Below are 18,899 nucleotides of genomic sequence, written 5' to 3'. Positions count from 1 at the left end.
TCGCGGTACTACCTCTTGTGGAAGCAAAGTCTAGAAGGCTTGCTAATTGAATTGATTGAAATTAAACGTGCTTTAGAACGAATATGAAAAACTCATGCACACTGTCTACGAGTTATTCCACTTTCAAACCTATTCTTCTGTTCACCCATCTTGGACTCGGCTAGCATGACTCGCAACGTAGACACGACAATTTAATATTACCATAGCTATAGGTGAGACTTGCAATTTGGCTTCGCAAAAGCTCACTAGACAACTATGGATTTTTCAAAGGGAACCTTGCTCCAATCATTGCCATCTTGCCCTCAATCTATGTATTCTCTAAGTCGCACAAACTATTGCACCCCTCGCAGTGGGTCTTGCAAGGCGAGCCACAACATTTCCTCATCGTGGCCATATCCTTTATTGAAGAAAAATCAAAGCTTTTGGTAGTCTTTTCAGTTGTTGGCACGACACTCCAGTCAACTCTTTGCATTGGTCACCTTCATGTGACAATCGCTACACTGATGCTTCTCTCGGTCTTCTCGTAGCTTAATTCTTTTATTGCCTTCACCCAGCTGCTGCTCACTTTATGAGCTGATATTGGTCTTTATCCTCTTGTGAAGTGTGTTAAATAAATCCCTAACTTTTAGTGGAAGTGATCTCTAATTTTTAGTTAACTATTTTTTAGGTAACTATTATTCTATTAAACCCACTCAATTAGAGTGAGTGGGAAGTACACAGAGTGGAAGCCCCTGAATTAAGTTGCCCACATCTTTACATTTTTAAGTTGCCCACATCTTTACATTTTTAGGATGTAATTTGTTATTTAAATATCCTAACTAATGAGAAATGAGATCTATCCGGTCTTCAACGCATACTCTCTCTCTTTTTGTTTTTCCATTATTTTCTTCTTCCAATATTTTTGGTTCAGCTTTTTTCTCCATCAACATTTCCTCTTTAGTTAAAACAACACAGTCATCCACCTTAAACAAGGGGATGACTCAAGGAATTCACTTGTGCCCACTTCTTGGAGCACTCTCTTGAGTGAGAAACCCGTTCTTGCAAGCTTTCCCCCACTCAACTCTACTGCCTCCTTTTGCAGCAATGTTGTCTCCCCTTATGGACTTGCATGATGCACAATTTTTGCAGCAATGTTGTCTCCCCTTATGGACTTGCATGATGCACAATTTGGCACTTGACCGACGCATGTCTCAACTGACCCCAACTTCTTTGCTTGCAACTATTGATATTATTGACTTGGTGCACCTTCTGTTTCATTTGTTTTGTCCACATCGAAACTCTAAGCCCTTGATAAATGAGCTTGGTTCTTGCTTCATAAGTAAGGACTCCCCTTGTCAATGTGTCACAGCTGACACTCTTGAGTTTCGAAGAGTCTCGGCTTCGACCCATTACTGTCACTAATGATTGACAACACAACTGCCCTGTTGATACTAACACTCTTGACGTATTTGTGATGCCTTTCATTCAACCTTTGGGTTCATTTCTCTAACAATCTTGTCCGACTAGACACAAAATGTGTCTCTAATACCAACTGTCACGGTCATACTTTTTCAACCGTGCGGCATTGTGATCTTGACACATTTATGACCAGTTTTGAGGGGAACTCAAGCCGCATATTCATTTTTTGTCTGGTTTTGTGATTTGTCAGACCTTAAACAAGGTTTGTCTTCACCAGCCGAACATTACTGCCACACAACCAACTTGTCTCTATAATAGGCCAAGTCATTTGACTCGACCTTGCCTCTGCTCAAGGCCAAGGTCTCTCAATGCAACATCGCATCCAACATCATTTTAGTTCTCAATTAACGTGGCTCTCATGTCTTGACGCCATTCCAAGTAACGAGGTGTCGTCGGTTATTGCAGCTCACTCAGTCATATCATCCAGGGGTGGTGGAGAGTTGACAACATGCATCCTCCTACGGTACATTTTGTGGCATTTTCAATACTCCTCGAGTAGACGTCATTTTAGAGAACGATCATAAGGTGTTATGGAGCACCCATCTGGTGTTCGATTGACACCAAATTTAGCAAACATTCATATTTCATATGGGCGAACTTGACTTCAAAACTACATGCCCAAATTCCCTCCGAAACTCCGACTTTTGAAGTTAAGGCCTAGACCCCTACCCGACCCTTCAGCAAACCTATCTATGACGCTCATGTCTACTCATTGTCCCTATCTTGCTTATTCCTTGTTTCCTCTTCAATGCACACGTTATATAGTGTGTTGGATGATGCACCGTTCTCCTCAGTCGCATCATGACATTCTTCTATATTGGCCTTTGTGTGGCCGAATGAACGCCTCTTGAGGTTCTCACTTTGCTTGTCTCGACGCAAGGGTCACAACCTACTCTCTTCATAATATGATTGTGAATTTTTCATCCACTTAAATTAGTCATCGTTCTTGATGATTTTCTAGTGGCACAATCACTTCGTGGATTGCTCTGGACAACAACCTTCAACATTCAAATCGGCTGAAGAAGAAGAAGAAGAAGAAAAAAAAAAAAAAAAAAAAAATTTGGAAGAGAATAAATCTCATCCGTCCATCGCCGTCTCTGGTTGTAAATTTACCAAATCAGCCAACAAAGCAAGAAACACAACATTGTTCCAATGACTAAAGCTTGTCGGCTCAAATTGCCTTTCAGATCACAATCTTTAATTAATTTTGCCCCAAGAATTCCTCCCTAAAGGATTCAAGATAAATATATTAAATTAATCACAATATAACGTTTATGCTTTTTACGTTGTAATATTTTGTAAAGAGTATCACAATCACACTGTTGCAGCAACAAAACAACGATTGTGCGATACTTATTCTAATTCAATAAACAAGTCAGTCGTAAGAAATTCGGACTTTGGAGACAACGTTTGCATATGCTCGAGTCCTGAATCACGTTTGAGAGAAATATTTTAGAAAACGTGAGCGAGAAAATATGTTAAAAACGATTAGGCAACAACAACGCCTTTAATAGCATATAACCTAGATAGGAACAAATCGACAACTAGTCATATTCCCTATATTAACACAACATGAAATAGTAAAAACCAACCTAAAATGAAAGCATGTAAAATGGGTTTGGAACGGGTATGCGGCTATGAACAACATGTCTTGAACAAGCATGACTGAAATATCCAACATGCAACCATAAACAACATGCCTTGGACAAGCACGGTCGTAACAGAGAGCTCAGGTTCTTGTCATTCAATCTCCTACTTATTCTTCTCGTATTATATTTAAAAAGTTTACGAATCAAAATCAATATTCAAATCTATAATTTAATGTAAGATATGCTAAATGGTGGTGTTCTTTAATGGAACGATGGGGACTGGTTAGCCATTCNTTTAAAAAAAAAAAAAAAAAAAAAAAAAACATTTGGAAGAGAACGACCAGAAAATTGAGCTGATTAAAATTGTGTGAATTTAGACAAATTTGTCGGAATTCTTGCATTCATCGACTTTTCAAAAACTATTACGGTTATTGACTTAGTCAACCTTTTATTTTAGCCATTTTAATCTAAAATTTTCACACAACCTTAATTTTTATGTGAGTTTAACGAGCTTAGCTATCTTAAATCAATCATATCTATTTCAAATGAGGATTTAAGCTTCAAAATTAAAGGATACAGAATCCAAATAAATAACAAAATAAATAATATCAACTCAAAATGGTATATATATTATAGAATATATAATAATTTATATCAACAAAATTAAAATATTTTTAATTATTTTGTAATTATCTCATTCTTAGGAAAACTTTTCAAGTTTCATTTCTTTTTTCTGATATATTTATTGAGATAATTCATTTATATATATATATATATATATATATATATATATATATATATTAAAATAATATAATTTTATGTATACATAAAGTCATAATTTTGTCTTCTCCAAGTTAAACAAATGTATATCCTACCATATGGTTTATATAGTTTACCAGTTCATTAATCATTTTAGTCCCATAATTTTAATTTTTTTTTGTTTATTTGAACAATTTCACTTTTCGACCTTCCTTTTGAACGGATAAAATGCTTTCTCTTTCTTAGCGTTTTGCCCCTTAGTAAGGTAAGGAGAACTAGTTGCATAGCTCTCTTCGTCTTCATTTTCCATTGCTGCTATGATGTAGCATACAGTCGTCTCGAGGCGGGGACTTGGTTTAGCTAAAGATAATATTTACAACTAGATGAATAAACATGAAAAAGAGTTCAATATTTCTTTAAAAAGTCGCAAAGCTTACATATGTACACAAGATACGTGAGAATTACACTACTTTTGTGTAAGCTATTCAAAAATCAAAACTTATTTGAGTATCAAATGTGTAGCACAGCATCACAACAGTGACATTAATTTGATTCCCATCTTGTCGATATACAATTCCATATCAACAAAGATTGCGTTGTTTCTATTAAAAAAAGATCAAATTTTGAAACAAATGCCATTTTCCATTCTAAGAAAAAGTAAAAGCATATGAATTGAGAGGTAAAAATAAGTAGAGAATCTTGAAAAGATATGGGTTTCATCTTAAAGTTGAAATTACTAAATCTTTGGTTTAGTAAGTTTTGGAGGGGTAACAATCAATGATTCTAATTGCTGTTAATTGTTTCTCTTGACATTATTTTTACTTTATAAAAAGTACAAAATTGATTGTCGGATAACGCCATTTACAATTTGGCTTTTTGTAAGGCATCAATGGCTCAATGTTAAATCCAAAAACAAAGCTATTAAAAGTTGACAGAAAAAGGATGGCTGTTTTAGGCCATGTTTTGTTTTGTGGTTTTTCTTGCACACAGACTTTGGTGGTTTTATCTTTTTCATAATCAAAACAACCGATGTGTACCAAACACATTTCAGATCCAGAAATTTGAATTCTGATCTTTTGTTTGAGAATATCACGGTTGTCTGTATGTTATTGGTCAAACCCCTTTCAAACTTTTTTTTTTTCAAGATTTTTAAAATGCGTCTGCTAGGGAGAGGATTCCACACTCTTATAAAGAAGTTTCGTTCTCCTCCCCAACCGATGTGAGATCTCACAATCCATACTCTTTTGGAGCCCAACATCCTCGCTGGCACTTGTTCCCTTCTCCAATCGATGTGGGATTCCTAAATTCATCCCCTTCAGAATCCAACGTCCATACTGGCACACCTCCTTGTGTCCACTCTATTCGAGGTTCAGTTTCTTCGCTAACACATCGCCCAGTATCTAGCTCTAATACTAACTATAATAACCAAAGTCCACATCTAATAAATAGATCCTCTTTGATACCGTTAACCTTAAAACTTAAATATAACTGTGGATATTGTTGTTATGGGTGTGTATTTGGACCCAAAAAGGAACCTTAATAGAATTGAGTTGGATCTAGTCCATGTCTCATCAAGCTAAGGCCAATCAACACTCAGACTTGAATGAAGTCTAAGGCTTACCTCGACTAGACTAAAGTTGAGGACTTCTCAACTACCTCTACTTTGATATAGGAGGAGGAGGAAAAAAAAAAAAGAAGAGATTTTTAGAAAAACCTATTCTTAGGACTAGCGGCCACCCTCTGTGATCTCGGAGCTCTCAAACACTTTCCCACCTCAACCATATTCTTGACCTAGTAAGTTACCATAGGATTTTCTCTAAACTCTAGAAACTTCCGACATAAATTCTATAGTTAGCTGAGCTTCTAATGAGGTCTCAACATTTTAAGCCGTCCTCTTGCTTGTCACAAATCCGTCAAAGTTTAAAAGTAGTTGACCTTTTTTGGCGCTATAGATCTATGAGACGATGTAACTGAGCTCTGGGGTGAACCACATTTTTGACTTTTTAGACTTAGTCAGCTGACATTGCCTTGGTAGTAACTAGTTGATATCCTAGGTGGAGGCACAACCTTATCATATATAGGACAGTATGATGCCTCTCTCTGAACATCTACGAGTAAGGTTAATTGGTGACCCTTCCACAAGAACTACCATATAGTCAAAGTTTTGGAGGGGCAACTCCATGTACTGGCCCGCTTCTCGATCTAGCTATATTGTCCCTCGCCCACTTCTATGATTAATTTATAGCACAAAAGCCCTATTCAAGAGATGCTTTGCCATTTCAACAAGATAATGGCACCTAGTCGCCTCGACAAAGCTACCCTATCTAGCTTAGGCAAGGACTCAACACTACCGCCCCTATAACCCTATCACTTAGTAAGGGCGCTATTAGGTATGACCTAGGTCACTAATAACGCTAGTGATACAGTTCTTAATGCTTTAGACCTCGTATGCTTTCTTAATCTTCTCTAGGTGTCGTGGATGTTAATTAGATTCTTAGAGCATTAGACAATTGAAATCTTGAACTCTCCTCTATGAAACTTTTTGAATTAGCTTCTCGAGCAAATCTATTCTTGGAGTACTAAGGTTTTGTCAAGACCTAATTTACATGAATCGCGATTGACTTGAAAACATTAATGACAAAAGTAATACTGGGGTATAAATTTTCACATTTAAAATAGGATAAATACGTTTATTTTCAAATGTAAAACAAAGTTTAAAAGTTTGAATACATTTGACATAGTAAACGAAAAAAAAAAACAAATAACTTAAAATTTAAAACAATTGAAATGTGGTGTGGCTTTGGGATGCATCATAAGACAAGAACATCAAACCCTATGCCCTAAATATTAAACATGACATCCTGCTAGTAAAACTTGTTTGGAGGGATGACATTACTAATAGGCACTAATTGGATTTTTGAATCTGCCATGAAAACTCGAATTGGGAAAATGTGTTCTCGACAATTTTAGCTCTCATTTCCTTCATAAAATTTGTTGGGGGAACTTGTTATGATTTCAAAAAAATGGTTAATCGTAGCCCTCGAATTTAGAAAAAAATTGAATAAGAGAAATCCATAAGTGAATTGCTTATAACTCGGGTTTGAGAAATTCATAAGGCTTGATTCTTGTTCTAAATGAAAGACCAGAACTTATAGTTGAAGCTTGAACTAACCTTAAATCATTTAGAACTTAACCTCCATTCTGAAACCATAAACTTTTCATGAGAATCGGTTTCGAATTGGGTTAAAATTTAGAAAAACTAAGGGAGGACCGAGTTTTAGGTTGACATGGGCGATTCAACTGAACTGACCACATCATCGTCTTTTTCCTTTGGAAGGGAAGGAGACGCTCGTGACTGTTATCGCCGCCACCTGAAAACTCGCCTCTCCAACTCTATTTACTGTTTTTCTCTCCTCCATTTCTTCATGAAACTTAAAGATGATATTATAGAGAGAGCTAGGGATTTATTTCATACCTTCTTGTAAATTGAAGCCTAAAGTTATTCTCCTCTAAAGTTCGATGGAAAATGATTTCCTCACCCGAGTTCAAATAAGAGAACTTCTTGCCAATTTGGGAGGTTTTAAGGGACCAAATTCTTTATGGAAATTCTTCCTTACCCTTCCCTCTAGCTAAAGGATTTTTTCTGTTTTTTTTTTTCTTTTAGGAATAAGTGTGTAGCCCATAATTTTGGAAATCTTCCCTTTGATCTGCAACTAACCCAAAACGCCAAATTTTCATTTTCTTAGACAGTTTATTCTAGGGTATTTTTGCTTTGGATTTCTTCCTCAAGGATTCTTCCTCAAAATTACTCAAAAGCCTCTTAAAATTAAAGGAATGCTGAATTTTAAGAAAAATGGATCGTTAATGGGAATTCGATCCTTACCCCCAATTTGTATCATAAAATGACTTTCTTCAATTGGGCACGCTCTGGGACTTGTTAACCTTCTTGGTCTACCATAGAAATGTTCTTTGGAGGTGCAGAAATCGAATGAGCTTGGCCCCCTCGACAAACTTGCTTGAAGGCTTGCATTGAATTTTTCAAGTTTCAAGCTTCTTCTTCATTGGCGGCAACGACTCAGATCGATATTTGAGGCTCTTTCAACACTCGATTCCTTCATAAAAATTGTGGGTAATATTATTTAGGAGTTGTAGGAATAAGTTTGAAGGGAAATGGTAGACTATTGCTCTAGAACTTGGATGAAACTCGAGAGTTGGAAACCAAAAATCTCAATGGCTATAACTCACAATTGAGAGCTCGACTTAGCTCGATTCTTGTTCCAAATGAAGTCCATTCTTCAGACTTTATACATAGAACTTAAACCAACGTTTAAATTTCTAGAATTGTCGTGAATTGGAGTTTGAGTTTTCTAAAGTTTTCATCGAAAATATCATCTCCAATAAGCAAGTAACCGATCTCGAATTTGAATTCTGGTCATTGGATTATTTTTTTATATGTGACATTTTCGTAAATACTTCAAGTTCAAGGATATTTTGGTAATTTTCTATTTTCTGAATATTTTTTTTAATAATCCAAGCTTTTTCTAAAAGTTCTCTACTTTTTTTTTTCAGTAATTTTTCCCTCTTTAGCACATTAAAATTTCTTCTCATTTAAGGAATTAAAAATTGGAAAAACGACTTTTTCCGTCCTTTATGCTTACTTTTTCCTTTTCATCATTTTCCAAAGGCCTTAAATCCCTAAAATTATTGGTTAGGGTATTAAAATGACTTGCTTTAAGACTCTGATTCTTACTTAAATATCTTAATTTTTTTTTCCTTGAATCATTTGGGTATGGCAGATTACTTGAGTTACTATACTCTTACTTCAAGTTTTACATCCTCGATTCATAACTTTCAGTATAGTGGCTCAAATTGCATAAGAATTGAACCTAGAGCTTCATGAAGATCAGACATATAATTTTAGCTAAGAAATCTTCTCAAGATAACCATTAGAATGCTCAAACAAACTTGTGTTTCAAAGTGTCTAGACCACTCGCATCGACTCTTTTTTTTTTATTTTAAAGGATGAACCGGGCACACTCTTTTCTTTTTCTTTTTCTTTTTTTTTTCAACCAGCATTGGGTTTTTTTTTTCGACTCGATAACTGAAGTATAGTCTTAAAAGGCCCCTTTTTTTATTCAAATTTTGCTATATAATATTCATAAGTTAACGAGATAACTCAAATGTATTATTGGAAAATACCAAACGCGTTAACGACTTTGAATTTTCAAAAGAGGGAAATGCCAAACTTGCACGCTTTTGAAAAAAAGGTGTCTTTACAATCATGTCACTAAAAAATATTCATAAAGGATCATCATTGGAGTGTTGAGAATAAAAGAAAGAAACTGAATTTTATCTCCAAATTATGAGACAATTAGGTAAACTAAGAAATTTTGAAGGTATGCAACTTTGTTCCTTTCATATTCAGATGTGTTTTTTTTAAAAAGTGATTTTCATTATTATATCTAGTATGTTTGGGGTAATTTTAGAATAAATAGTTTAAACATTTAATTAAAGTTATTTTTTTAATTGTTTAATTATAACTTATTTTAATATTTGATTATACTCTTATAAAAGATTTTTTTTTTAATTAAATGTGTTTTCGTCATTGATAATTGTTTTCCAAGATGATCTTAAATTTGACGAGGAAAAAAAAAGGTTAGTATACAAAAGTTGACTTGATTGACTATGTTCAAAGGTATATTCAAATTGTTGTCATCGCATGGTTATATTTAAATTGAAAAAATCTAGGGTCCAATATTTTCGACTCAGCTTGACTTCAGTTAGCTTGATTGGCTCATTTTGTCCATTTAGATCATCCCAAAACCATTAATAAGTACTTTAGATTAGAAGAGGTATTTTGGAAAATTATTAACCTTCAATGCTATTTAGAATGGATTTTAGGATAATTGAGTCATATTGGTTCTATGAATAGACTGTAAGCTTGTATCTGAACCAAGGAAATATCATAGGTAAACCAAACCAAAATTTCAGTTGAGCTTAACCTAGGAATAATCAAGATGAAGTTAAGAGAACCAAGTTAAACCTGAACCTATAAGTGAACTTACTATTGAGTGCCTACCAGCTAGATTGGATGATTTTTTTTTTAATACATGAATAAAACAATCATGTGGTTGTATTTACGAGTAAACGTCTGCCATCAGGATTTGATACAAACTTATTTTCAAAATGGGTTGCTAAACAAAACTTGAGATGTAATGGTCTAAGTCCATCGCTAGCAGTTATTGTCTTATTTAGACTTTCAATTTTGGGCTTCCCCTCAAGATTTTTAAAACGCATATGCTAGGAAGAGTATCCACACCCTTAAAAGAATGTTTCATTCTCCTCCCCAACCAAAATGGGATCTCACGTGAGATATCTCAAAAATTAACCGTTGTATTATCCGAATATTTGATAGGTTCTATAGGACACTGACACCTATCTGAGATGGAAAATGCAAGCTGAAGTTGATGACGCATGGGATAGATGAGATTCTCGTGTTTAGAATTAACCTTGTCTGGAATTTTAAATTTTGATTAAGCTGGATTCTCGTGTTTTATTAGTAGTGGATGAGAGGTTTATAAATAGGAATATTTGAGCAACCATTTGGAGCAAGAATCAAGCTCGAAGTGTTTCTACATCATGAGTATTAAGCATATAAATTTTTTATTTCAAGCTCTCAAGTTTCTTCAAAATTTAAGACATATAGTCCATCATTTGATCCTTTCCGAATTCTTATACATTCTAAACAAGATTGTCCAATATTTTGGTGAAGGAATCAAGGGTCGAGAGTAACTAGATCTTATTCCCAAAATCACAATAGGCATTAATAATCGAGGAGAAAGTTCAAAATTTTAATATGTATCTTTACAAAAATTTGTCTCGTATCGAGGAGAATTAAAAATTTTCATTTTTAATTAACAATATCATTAGTTTCGAGACCAAAATGAACATTATTGACAAAAGAGTCCAAGCCTAAAGAAGTCAAGATTGAGCGGAAAGAGAAATGGGGCAATTGGGTGCAAAGTTTGACCTCAAAATTAGGTACTTCTACGACCATTGGTGATCAAACCTTTAGCTTGAGGGAAGGGAGGGGAAGAGAGTTGGTAAAGAAATTGTGGCTTGAAATGGTCTAGAAGTGCCCAACTAATATGGTCTTCTAGTGGGTTTGCACTAATCATAAAACTAGTTTTCCGTCCATGAAAATGTATGAATTCACTCTTAGGTTAAAATATCATCACTAGCTCACGAGAGTCAAACTTATGAGCCTATTTTATATTTATTTTAGTAAAATAAGTTAGATATTTTAGAATAAAGATACCACCTATATATTTTAAGAAAAAGATCTAGATGTTTTAAGAAAAATATTGTCTATCTATATTTTCATCCCACAAAATACAAATCAGTAGTATTCTATATTGTCTTGTAATCTCTTCTCGATTGATCTTAATAAAGAGTTCGAGTGTTTACCATAAAGAGTTGTGTTCAACACCTTCTCTTTCTGGGAACACTATATAGGGCTAGAGAGCTTCGATCTCAAGGGTACGAGACACTGATTTCACATCTTCTTCCTCTATCCAAAGGAAGATGATGATGTGGTCGGTTCAGCTGAACCAACCAAATTCACCCCTACACTAGATCAACCTTGTTATTCTTTTTATTTTTTTATTTTTTTATCCCCTTCTCAATTGATTGATAAGTTTCTTTTTGGTTTCTAAAAATAGACTACCTTAAGGTCCTACACAAGAAAGTTGAGAGCAATTTGAATACCGGAGGCTCTTGAACCAAGGTCTCAAATGCCAAAAGCTAAGGTATGCAGTTTTCTAGGCTTGTGTTGGATATTTATGATGCGTTAGAGAAAGACAAGGTCTTCAATTTTGTTGAGGGGCTGAAGCAGTGAGCGAAAGTCAATCAGTACGTACAAATGGTCAAGGACCTTTCCATGACCTCTTATGCTGCCAAATGATTGTTTGACATTAGCAACGATCAATTCCAAGACGAAAGATGGAGCCAGACTTCCTAAAGTGTGAGTAATAGAAATTACTGTCCCAACTTCACCTTGTTCATAGCCGACGGTTTCTCATACATATTCGACAACGCCTTCAACAAATCTGACGTTGTCTTCTCCTTGATAATATTGAACGCCACCTTTTTTGAACAGCGTCAACCGGATCAACCTTTAGGCCTGACGATCCTTGAGAGTCCACTACTTCGTGGTCATAGTATCTGGCTTCACCCCCAACAGGGGTTCGTGAAGACCTTTTTGTTACAGACAGTCTTCAATTTGCATCTTCTAGAAACTGAACTGAAATTGGATCCATCAAACTTTTCAATTCCAATCTTTGAACTTTCCATCTTCATAGATCGTGGTGAATTTTGCCTCGCTCTAATATCAGTTGTTAGGATCGCTCAACAACACACCACTCAATGAACACAAAGAACCGGAGAGAAAATATAAGGAGGAATATTGGCTAAAGGTTTTTATTGATGACATATATGTACAACAATAAAGAATATGAAGAGGTAAGAAAAGTACCTTTTGAGAGCACTGACTATCTGGTATATACATAGTTTCAATTTACTAAATATAGCTCCCAAAGATTTAAACTACATATATAATAACAAATATATCTCTATCAAATCTTTATAAAATCTTTATCAAATATCTACCTTTACTAAATATCTTCCAAATTATCTTCCAAAGATATCTCTTCCCGATCTAGGCAGGGTTAGATAAGGTTGAAAATCATTCCTATTTTTAGTTACAGTTATTTATTTAACTAGTTAAAAGCGGCACAATTAAAGTTAGTGAGAATCACACGAGTTGAATGGGCTTGAATTCAGTTGCCATTTTCTTCTCGGGATATATTGTTATTTAAATATGTCAATTGAATGACAAATAGAAATCTGAGTCTTCCGCGCGCTCTCTCTCTTTGTCTTCCTGTTATTTCTTTCTCCCAACCATTTCTTCAGCTTTTTCCTTATTTCCTCACATTCGCTCAGTCAAAGACAATAGACATTATGCTCCATATCCCAAAATTATAAGTTTTTCATTTTTGGATATTGAGTTCTCGGCTTCAGTTCATTTCGAGAGCTATAGCTCACCATTTTCTTCTAAATTTTATCACACACCTTTTAAATAAGATTACCCGCAAGTTCAATGATGAAAAGAAGCGCTGCAAACGTCCCAAACCTGTTTTTCATTTCGCTTCGCCATTAAAGAAGCTCGAAGAAACTAGAAAAAACTAAATTTGAGGCTACGAGAAAATTCATCATGTGAGACCCATTCCAATCGATTTTTGCACCTTGAGGGACATTTCCATAGAAAACCACGAAGAGCATTGAACCCAAAAACATGCCTAACCGGAGAAATTCAATATTAGGTAAGTTTTGGAATCAAACTCAAACTCTTGTTTATCGCAATTACTGTTCAAAATTAAGATGTCTATTAGCCATAGAAAAACAAATTAATCATATTAGATAAAAAGGTCGAGGGCTAATTCATTCAAAATAAAGATGCCCAGAAGGATCATACTCTGCATTCTAAGTTGAGTTCCTGAACGAAGGTGGAAATCTAGAAATTGGCCGTGTCCATGCCAAGTCGTCCTTCCAAGTTTATTCCTCTAGTTTGAGTTGAATATAAAGAGAAATACATTCATGATACGTATGTCCTTAGTATTGAAACTTATCGGTTACATTTTACACTTTTTTTCCACAACAATAAATAATAGCAAAACAAATAAACTTATCAACTTAGAAGTGACCTCATTATGGCTTCAAAGTTTTCATGGTCATGAACTAATAAATGGCCAGCGTTAGGAACCTCGTGATACCGAATCCATGGAAGTTTCTTTACTATATAATGATTAAATTCATTGGGAAGGACACGGTCTGCACTACCTTGCCATATATGAACACACCCTTCCTTGAATTGATTGGTCAATTCCATGGGACCGAACTCCCACTCCCCAAAAGCAGCCAGAACATCTCGGTGAAGAGATTCATATTCACCTTGTCGTGTTATTTCATCCTAGAATTGGTTGCAAAAGAAATGTCAGAACATACAAATATTACAACTTTTGGCAAACCAACTAGCTTAAACATATGTTCCCCTGCCTTTCAAAATATGCCTTCTGACAAAGTGGACAATATCATACCATTGTGGAGAGTCGTGGTTCATAACATGGTATCAGGGACATGCCCTTCACTTAGCCATATCAATAGAATCCTTAAATATTGAACAAAGAATTTGTGAGCCTCGATGTGTAGTTAAATGTGACTGAAGTATCGAATAAAGAGGTGTCCTTTGTTCGAGGGCTACAAAGAAGGATTCAAAACTCGATTAAGGGGAGGTTGTTTGAGGACTCCATAGGGCTCAAGGGAGGCTTTATGGTGTACATTGTTTGAGGGACAGATTGTTGAGGATCGTTTGGGAGACGAGTCCCACATCAGATAGTTAAGGGGTTGATCATGAGTATACAAGGCACATCTCCATTGGTATGACCGGTTGGAGTTTAGGGTTTAGGGGAAACCAAAAGCAAAGCCAAGAGAGCTTATGCTCAAAAGGACAATTTCATACCATTATGGAGAGTCGTAGTTCCTAATTAGGTTCATATTAGCAAGAACAACGGCTTCTTTTGAAACCAAAAGCAAAATCACGAGAATTACCGGACCGTTATTTGGAGTGTCCAATATCTTCTTTAACAACTCTAAATCGTAATCAATGAACATGCCTTCACTCAACATTGATGGGAACCATTTCTGCTTGGTCCACCAATAGTATATCCAAGGTGTGTAATGCGCAATTCCAAATGTGAACCGGAATAATAGAGGAAGCTTCCTAAATGAATGTTTTGCTAAACTCGATGGAATGGAAGGCCACCAATAATTCACGAAAGGAACTATCAGGGAAGCTCCTAGGAGTCTGTAAATTATATAACCAATTAGCTCACCCAAAAACAATAATTCATGATCCTTTTGAAAACAACATATTAAAATACCTGTGTGGAATGTATTTTAGACAGCTCCAAATCGGGTACGCTCCCAATGAACATCCGATTACGTAAAATTTGCTGCCGAGCTCTAATTTATCGGCTAATTCTTCAATGTCAAATGCTTCGGTCTTTGCAGAGCGTGATGAATAAGGATCGCTCTCTCCATAACCAGCTCGGTCGTATAATATTATGCATGCGTTGATCTCCTCCATAAGTTCCTATAACACAACATGATTGAAGACAATTTTTTTAAAAAAGAATGAAAGTTGAAGAAGAATAAGAAGAATGTCGAACTTCAGAAGCAGCTAAGTGCATTTGTCGGGAGTCATTATAGCCATGAGAAAGAATGATCTTGTATTGAGCCTTTTCCTTAGGAACTCCGAATTCTCTGTAGGCCAAATGTCTTCCATCATTGAGTTTGACTCTACGCGAAGTCAGTGGAGGACCATTTGGGGATCCACATATCTTTGGAGGTGGCGGTTTCAGTGCTTGATAAACCCATCCAACTAAACCGGCTGCAAAAGCTACAACTACTGGTGTAATCATTGTCTGAAAAAAAAAAAAAAAAATATGTTGATGAGGGTTGGAGTCATATTGACTAATTAAGGAAAAGATTATGGATATACAAGTAAAGGACGCTATTTTCATTGACATAGATTTTTAAGAGAACCAAAAATAAAAATATGATGAGAGCTTATACTCAAAGTAGATAATATCATATCAATATGGAGGTTCATTATTCTTATCAATGGTATTAGAACCATTCTCTTGTCTTCAATTAGTCATGTTAAGAAAATCATGTGTCGAACAAAACAATTGTGAGTCTTGAAAGTATAGTCACATTGACTCAGGTGTCGAACAAAAAAGTTTTTAGTCTCGAAAGTATAGTAATAGTAAATATCCGTGGTACCCTACTCTAGGTAAGAAGAGTAGTCTAAGTAATATCAAACAAATAGATATGACTGGTTAAGAGGAAACTCAATGTGTACTTTGTTCGAGGACTCTAGAGAAGAATGTGTCTTCAATATTTTCTTCGAGAAGAGGATTGTTTGAGAATCATTCAAGTCCAACATTGATTAATTATGGAGAAGTTCATTAGTATACAAGTAAGAAATCCTGATATGAACCAAGAGACATCAATCATACAATATACTTCAATGAAGATGTGAAGAAAAGGTTGTCAAAATTATCAAAAGATGTTTCAATTCATGCTACATTGAAGAAGAATAAAGTTTGATTGTTGTAAATTTTGGGTGGGTTATAATTTAGAGTTATTGTGTTTTAAGACTTTTTATTTAATTTCGGTTATATTTACATAATGGCTAATTATGGCCATAAAGTGTGAATGTTACAACTTTTAGAATGCTTTCATTTTGAGGCTATATAAAGCCATCTATGTTGTATTTGTAAGGAAGACTTAGAAGATATATCAAAAGAAGCATTTGTGCTTTTCTTTAGCCAATGGCTAAGTTTCTTTGCAACTCTATGTAGTTTAGGTTGCATGTAGAATCATTCAAGCTCGACATGATCAATCTTGCTTGTGGAGTGATTCGAATCTCAAGCAAGTGTTCTTGCCTTGAGATATTTGATCAACAAGAATCATTCAAGCTAGACATGATCGATCTTGCTTGTGGAGTGATTCGAATCTCAAACAATGTTCTTGTCTTGAGATATTCGATCAACAAGGTAATCCGAATCTTATTCCCCTTGTATTGATTCCTTATCGTATCATTTGAATGATAAGATAAGGAATCAACTACAAGGGGAATAAGATTCGGATTACCTTGCTGATCGAATATCTCAAGTCAAGAACACTTTGTTTGAGATTCGAATCACTCCAGAAGCAAGATCGATCATGTCTAGCTTCAATGATTCTAGTTGATCAAATATCTCAAGACAAGAACACTTGATTGAGATTCGAATCACTCCACAAGCAAGATTGATCATGTCGAGCTTGAATGATTCTACATGCAACCTAAACTACATAGAGTTGCAAAGAAACTTAGCCATTGGCTAAAGAAAAGCACAAATGCTTCTTTTGATATATCTTCTAAGTCTTCCTTACAAATACAACATAGATGGCTTTATATAGCCTCAAAATGAAAGCATTCTGAAAGTTGTAACATTCACACTTTATGGCCATAATTAGCCATTATGTAAATATAACCGAAATTAAATAAAAAGTCTTAAAACACAATAACTCTAAATTATAACCCACCCAAAATTTACAACAATCAAACTTTATTCTTCTTCAATGTAGCATGAATTGAAACATCTTTTGATAATTTTGACAACCTTTTCTTCACATCTTCATTGAAGTATATTGTATGATTGATGTCTCTTGGTTCATATCAAATCCTATCTCCATTTACATATTATATGTGTATAACAATGACCCATAATCAAAACGCTCAGAAAACTTAAATAATCAAAAGAAGAAAATGAATAAGATTAAAAAGGAATAAAAGGAGGGAATTGAAACGCACCTGGACGAAGTGAGGAACGTGGAAGGGCAGCGCGATCTGTGTGGAGTGACAACCAATGGTTTGGTTCCTTTATAGCCTGAATGGCATAACCCATATCATATTCTCCATTCATTATCATTAACTGAATAGCAAATCCTAATAAAGGCAATTCCATGTATGCCAATTTAAGAGAGTAAAGTATATACTAAAGATATTTAAGCCATTAGTTACGTATTTATGCAAACAATTTACATATTTCTTTCCTCCAAGTGTTGTTTTCGTTACTTGCGTTGGCGTTTGCCATTTATAGGAAGGGAAAACAACATTTATTCTGCATGTAACACATTTTTTGAAATTGGATTGGTATGTGATCTGTGTGACCTTCAATTATGACCCATTGAAGATAATAATTGGAAAAGTAATGAGAACATTGAATTCAATAATAAATTATTTAAGATAAGTGTTGTAACAATCCAAAATTTTCTATTTAATTTAAGGTCGCTACTGTATACGTATCATAAACATTGAATGCGGAAGAATTAATTTAAATTCCATAAAACATAACTTTCATCTTAAAACACAGTCATGGACTTATGTGTTTCGAAAACATCTTTAAAAACGACACAACAATGAAATAAATAAGAGTGTAAGTTAAAGACATCCTATTCTAGCCTAAGTCTAAGAAAATAATTACCACTATCCTAAGTATGTGCCATAGTCTCGAATTGCGATGCCGTCGTCAGCCGTACAGGAATGTCTTGCCTTAACCTGAAAAATGTATTAGCACATGGCTTGAGTATTTACAGAAATGCTCAGTAAGTGACCCCACTATTGGGTTAAATGCATCAATCACATGCAAATATGATGATAGGACCTATCTTTCAATCTGTCTTCCTACAGTGCTGTTCTAACGGGTAATTTGGACGTGTACCATATACTCTATACACAGCCCATACGTGCGGGTATGGGCTCACCAGTCAATTCGCACACCGCTGGGCCACCTTACTTGTCGGGTGAGCATATACTGGGACGCTCCCTAGGCCGGACACCCGTTAGAACTAGTAACCGTCATGACAACACTATGCAAAACATAACGATTGTTGTCCTGCCATTGGATGTATGTGTCCGTACCCTCGTGATGGAATAGGGGTATCCCCCCAATGCATGAACACACATAATGCACGACGTCCCCAATATTTCTACTTTTATCATTAATGAATATAACCCCGCTATCATCTTTCATGACATGTCATTTTTCATTTTTCAGTCTACGTATCATACATAATCCTAACGGGTTACATTTCATTTCATGTATCGTGATATCATGCCATCATAACATGCTATATATATACAATTTAGAAAACATAGCATAACACTCCATACTTTTAACATGTCGTTTCATAACGTGCAATTCACACAACAATTACCTCAATGATCACACAAAACAATCTAAAAATAACATATCACATCACAATATATCGTAAACACTTCATGGTCATATTGTTCCCTAACTTATGTTAGCCTTAACGTTTTTATAACTATCACAGTCATATTGTTACATGAATGTACCTTAGTCATATCATCACAGGAACGTATCCTAACGCTATCGTTCTATCAATCTATCACAAACCTATCCC

General features: G+C 35.1%; 1 protein-coding gene across 1 annotated transcript; it reads right to left on the bottom strand.

The window, feature by feature from the left end:
* Nucleotides 1–13,512: 13,512 nt before the first annotated feature.
* On the bottom strand, nucleotides 13,513–15,362 carry LOC111438511. The gene is made up of 4 exons (XM_023076424.1): nucleotides 15,092–15,362; nucleotides 14,804–15,015; nucleotides 14,472–14,727; nucleotides 13,513–13,833 (listed from the first exon to the last, which is right to left on the bottom strand). Exons 1-4 carry the CDS (start codon nucleotides 15,341–15,343, stop codon nucleotides 13,552–13,554), a joined length of 1,002 nt encoding a protein of 333 aa, XP_022932192.1. The 5' UTR covers nucleotides 15,344–15,362; the 3' UTR covers nucleotides 13,513–13,551.
* Nucleotides 15,363–18,899: the final 3,537 nt, after the last annotated feature.

Source organism: Cucurbita moschata, unplaced genomic scaffold (genome assembly GCF_002738365.1).
Source record: "Cucurbita moschata cultivar Rifu unplaced genomic scaffold, Cmos_1.0 Cmo_Scf00076, whole genome shotgun sequence".
NCBI lineage: Eukaryota > Viridiplantae > Streptophyta > Magnoliopsida > Cucurbitales > Cucurbitaceae > Cucurbita > Cucurbita moschata.
Note: the sequence above shows the minus strand (reverse complement) of the source record. Positions and strands in the feature narration are given on the sequence as shown.

Bases quoted from the DNA above. Each gene is read 5' to 3' on its own strand.
- LOC111438511 (XM_023076424.1), bottom strand. From the start codon at position 15,343: ATGATTACACCAGTAGTTGTAGCTTTTGCAGCCGGTTTAGTTGGATGG. The intron at 14,728-14,803 runs GTATTTTAATAT...TATAATTTACAG, and splicing joins CTAAAATACATTCCACACAG to ACTCCTAGGAGCTTCCCTGA. The intron at 13,834-14,471 runs GTAATTCTCGTG...AACCAATTCTAG, and splicing joins ACACTCCAAATAACGGTCCG to GATGAAATAACACGACAAGG.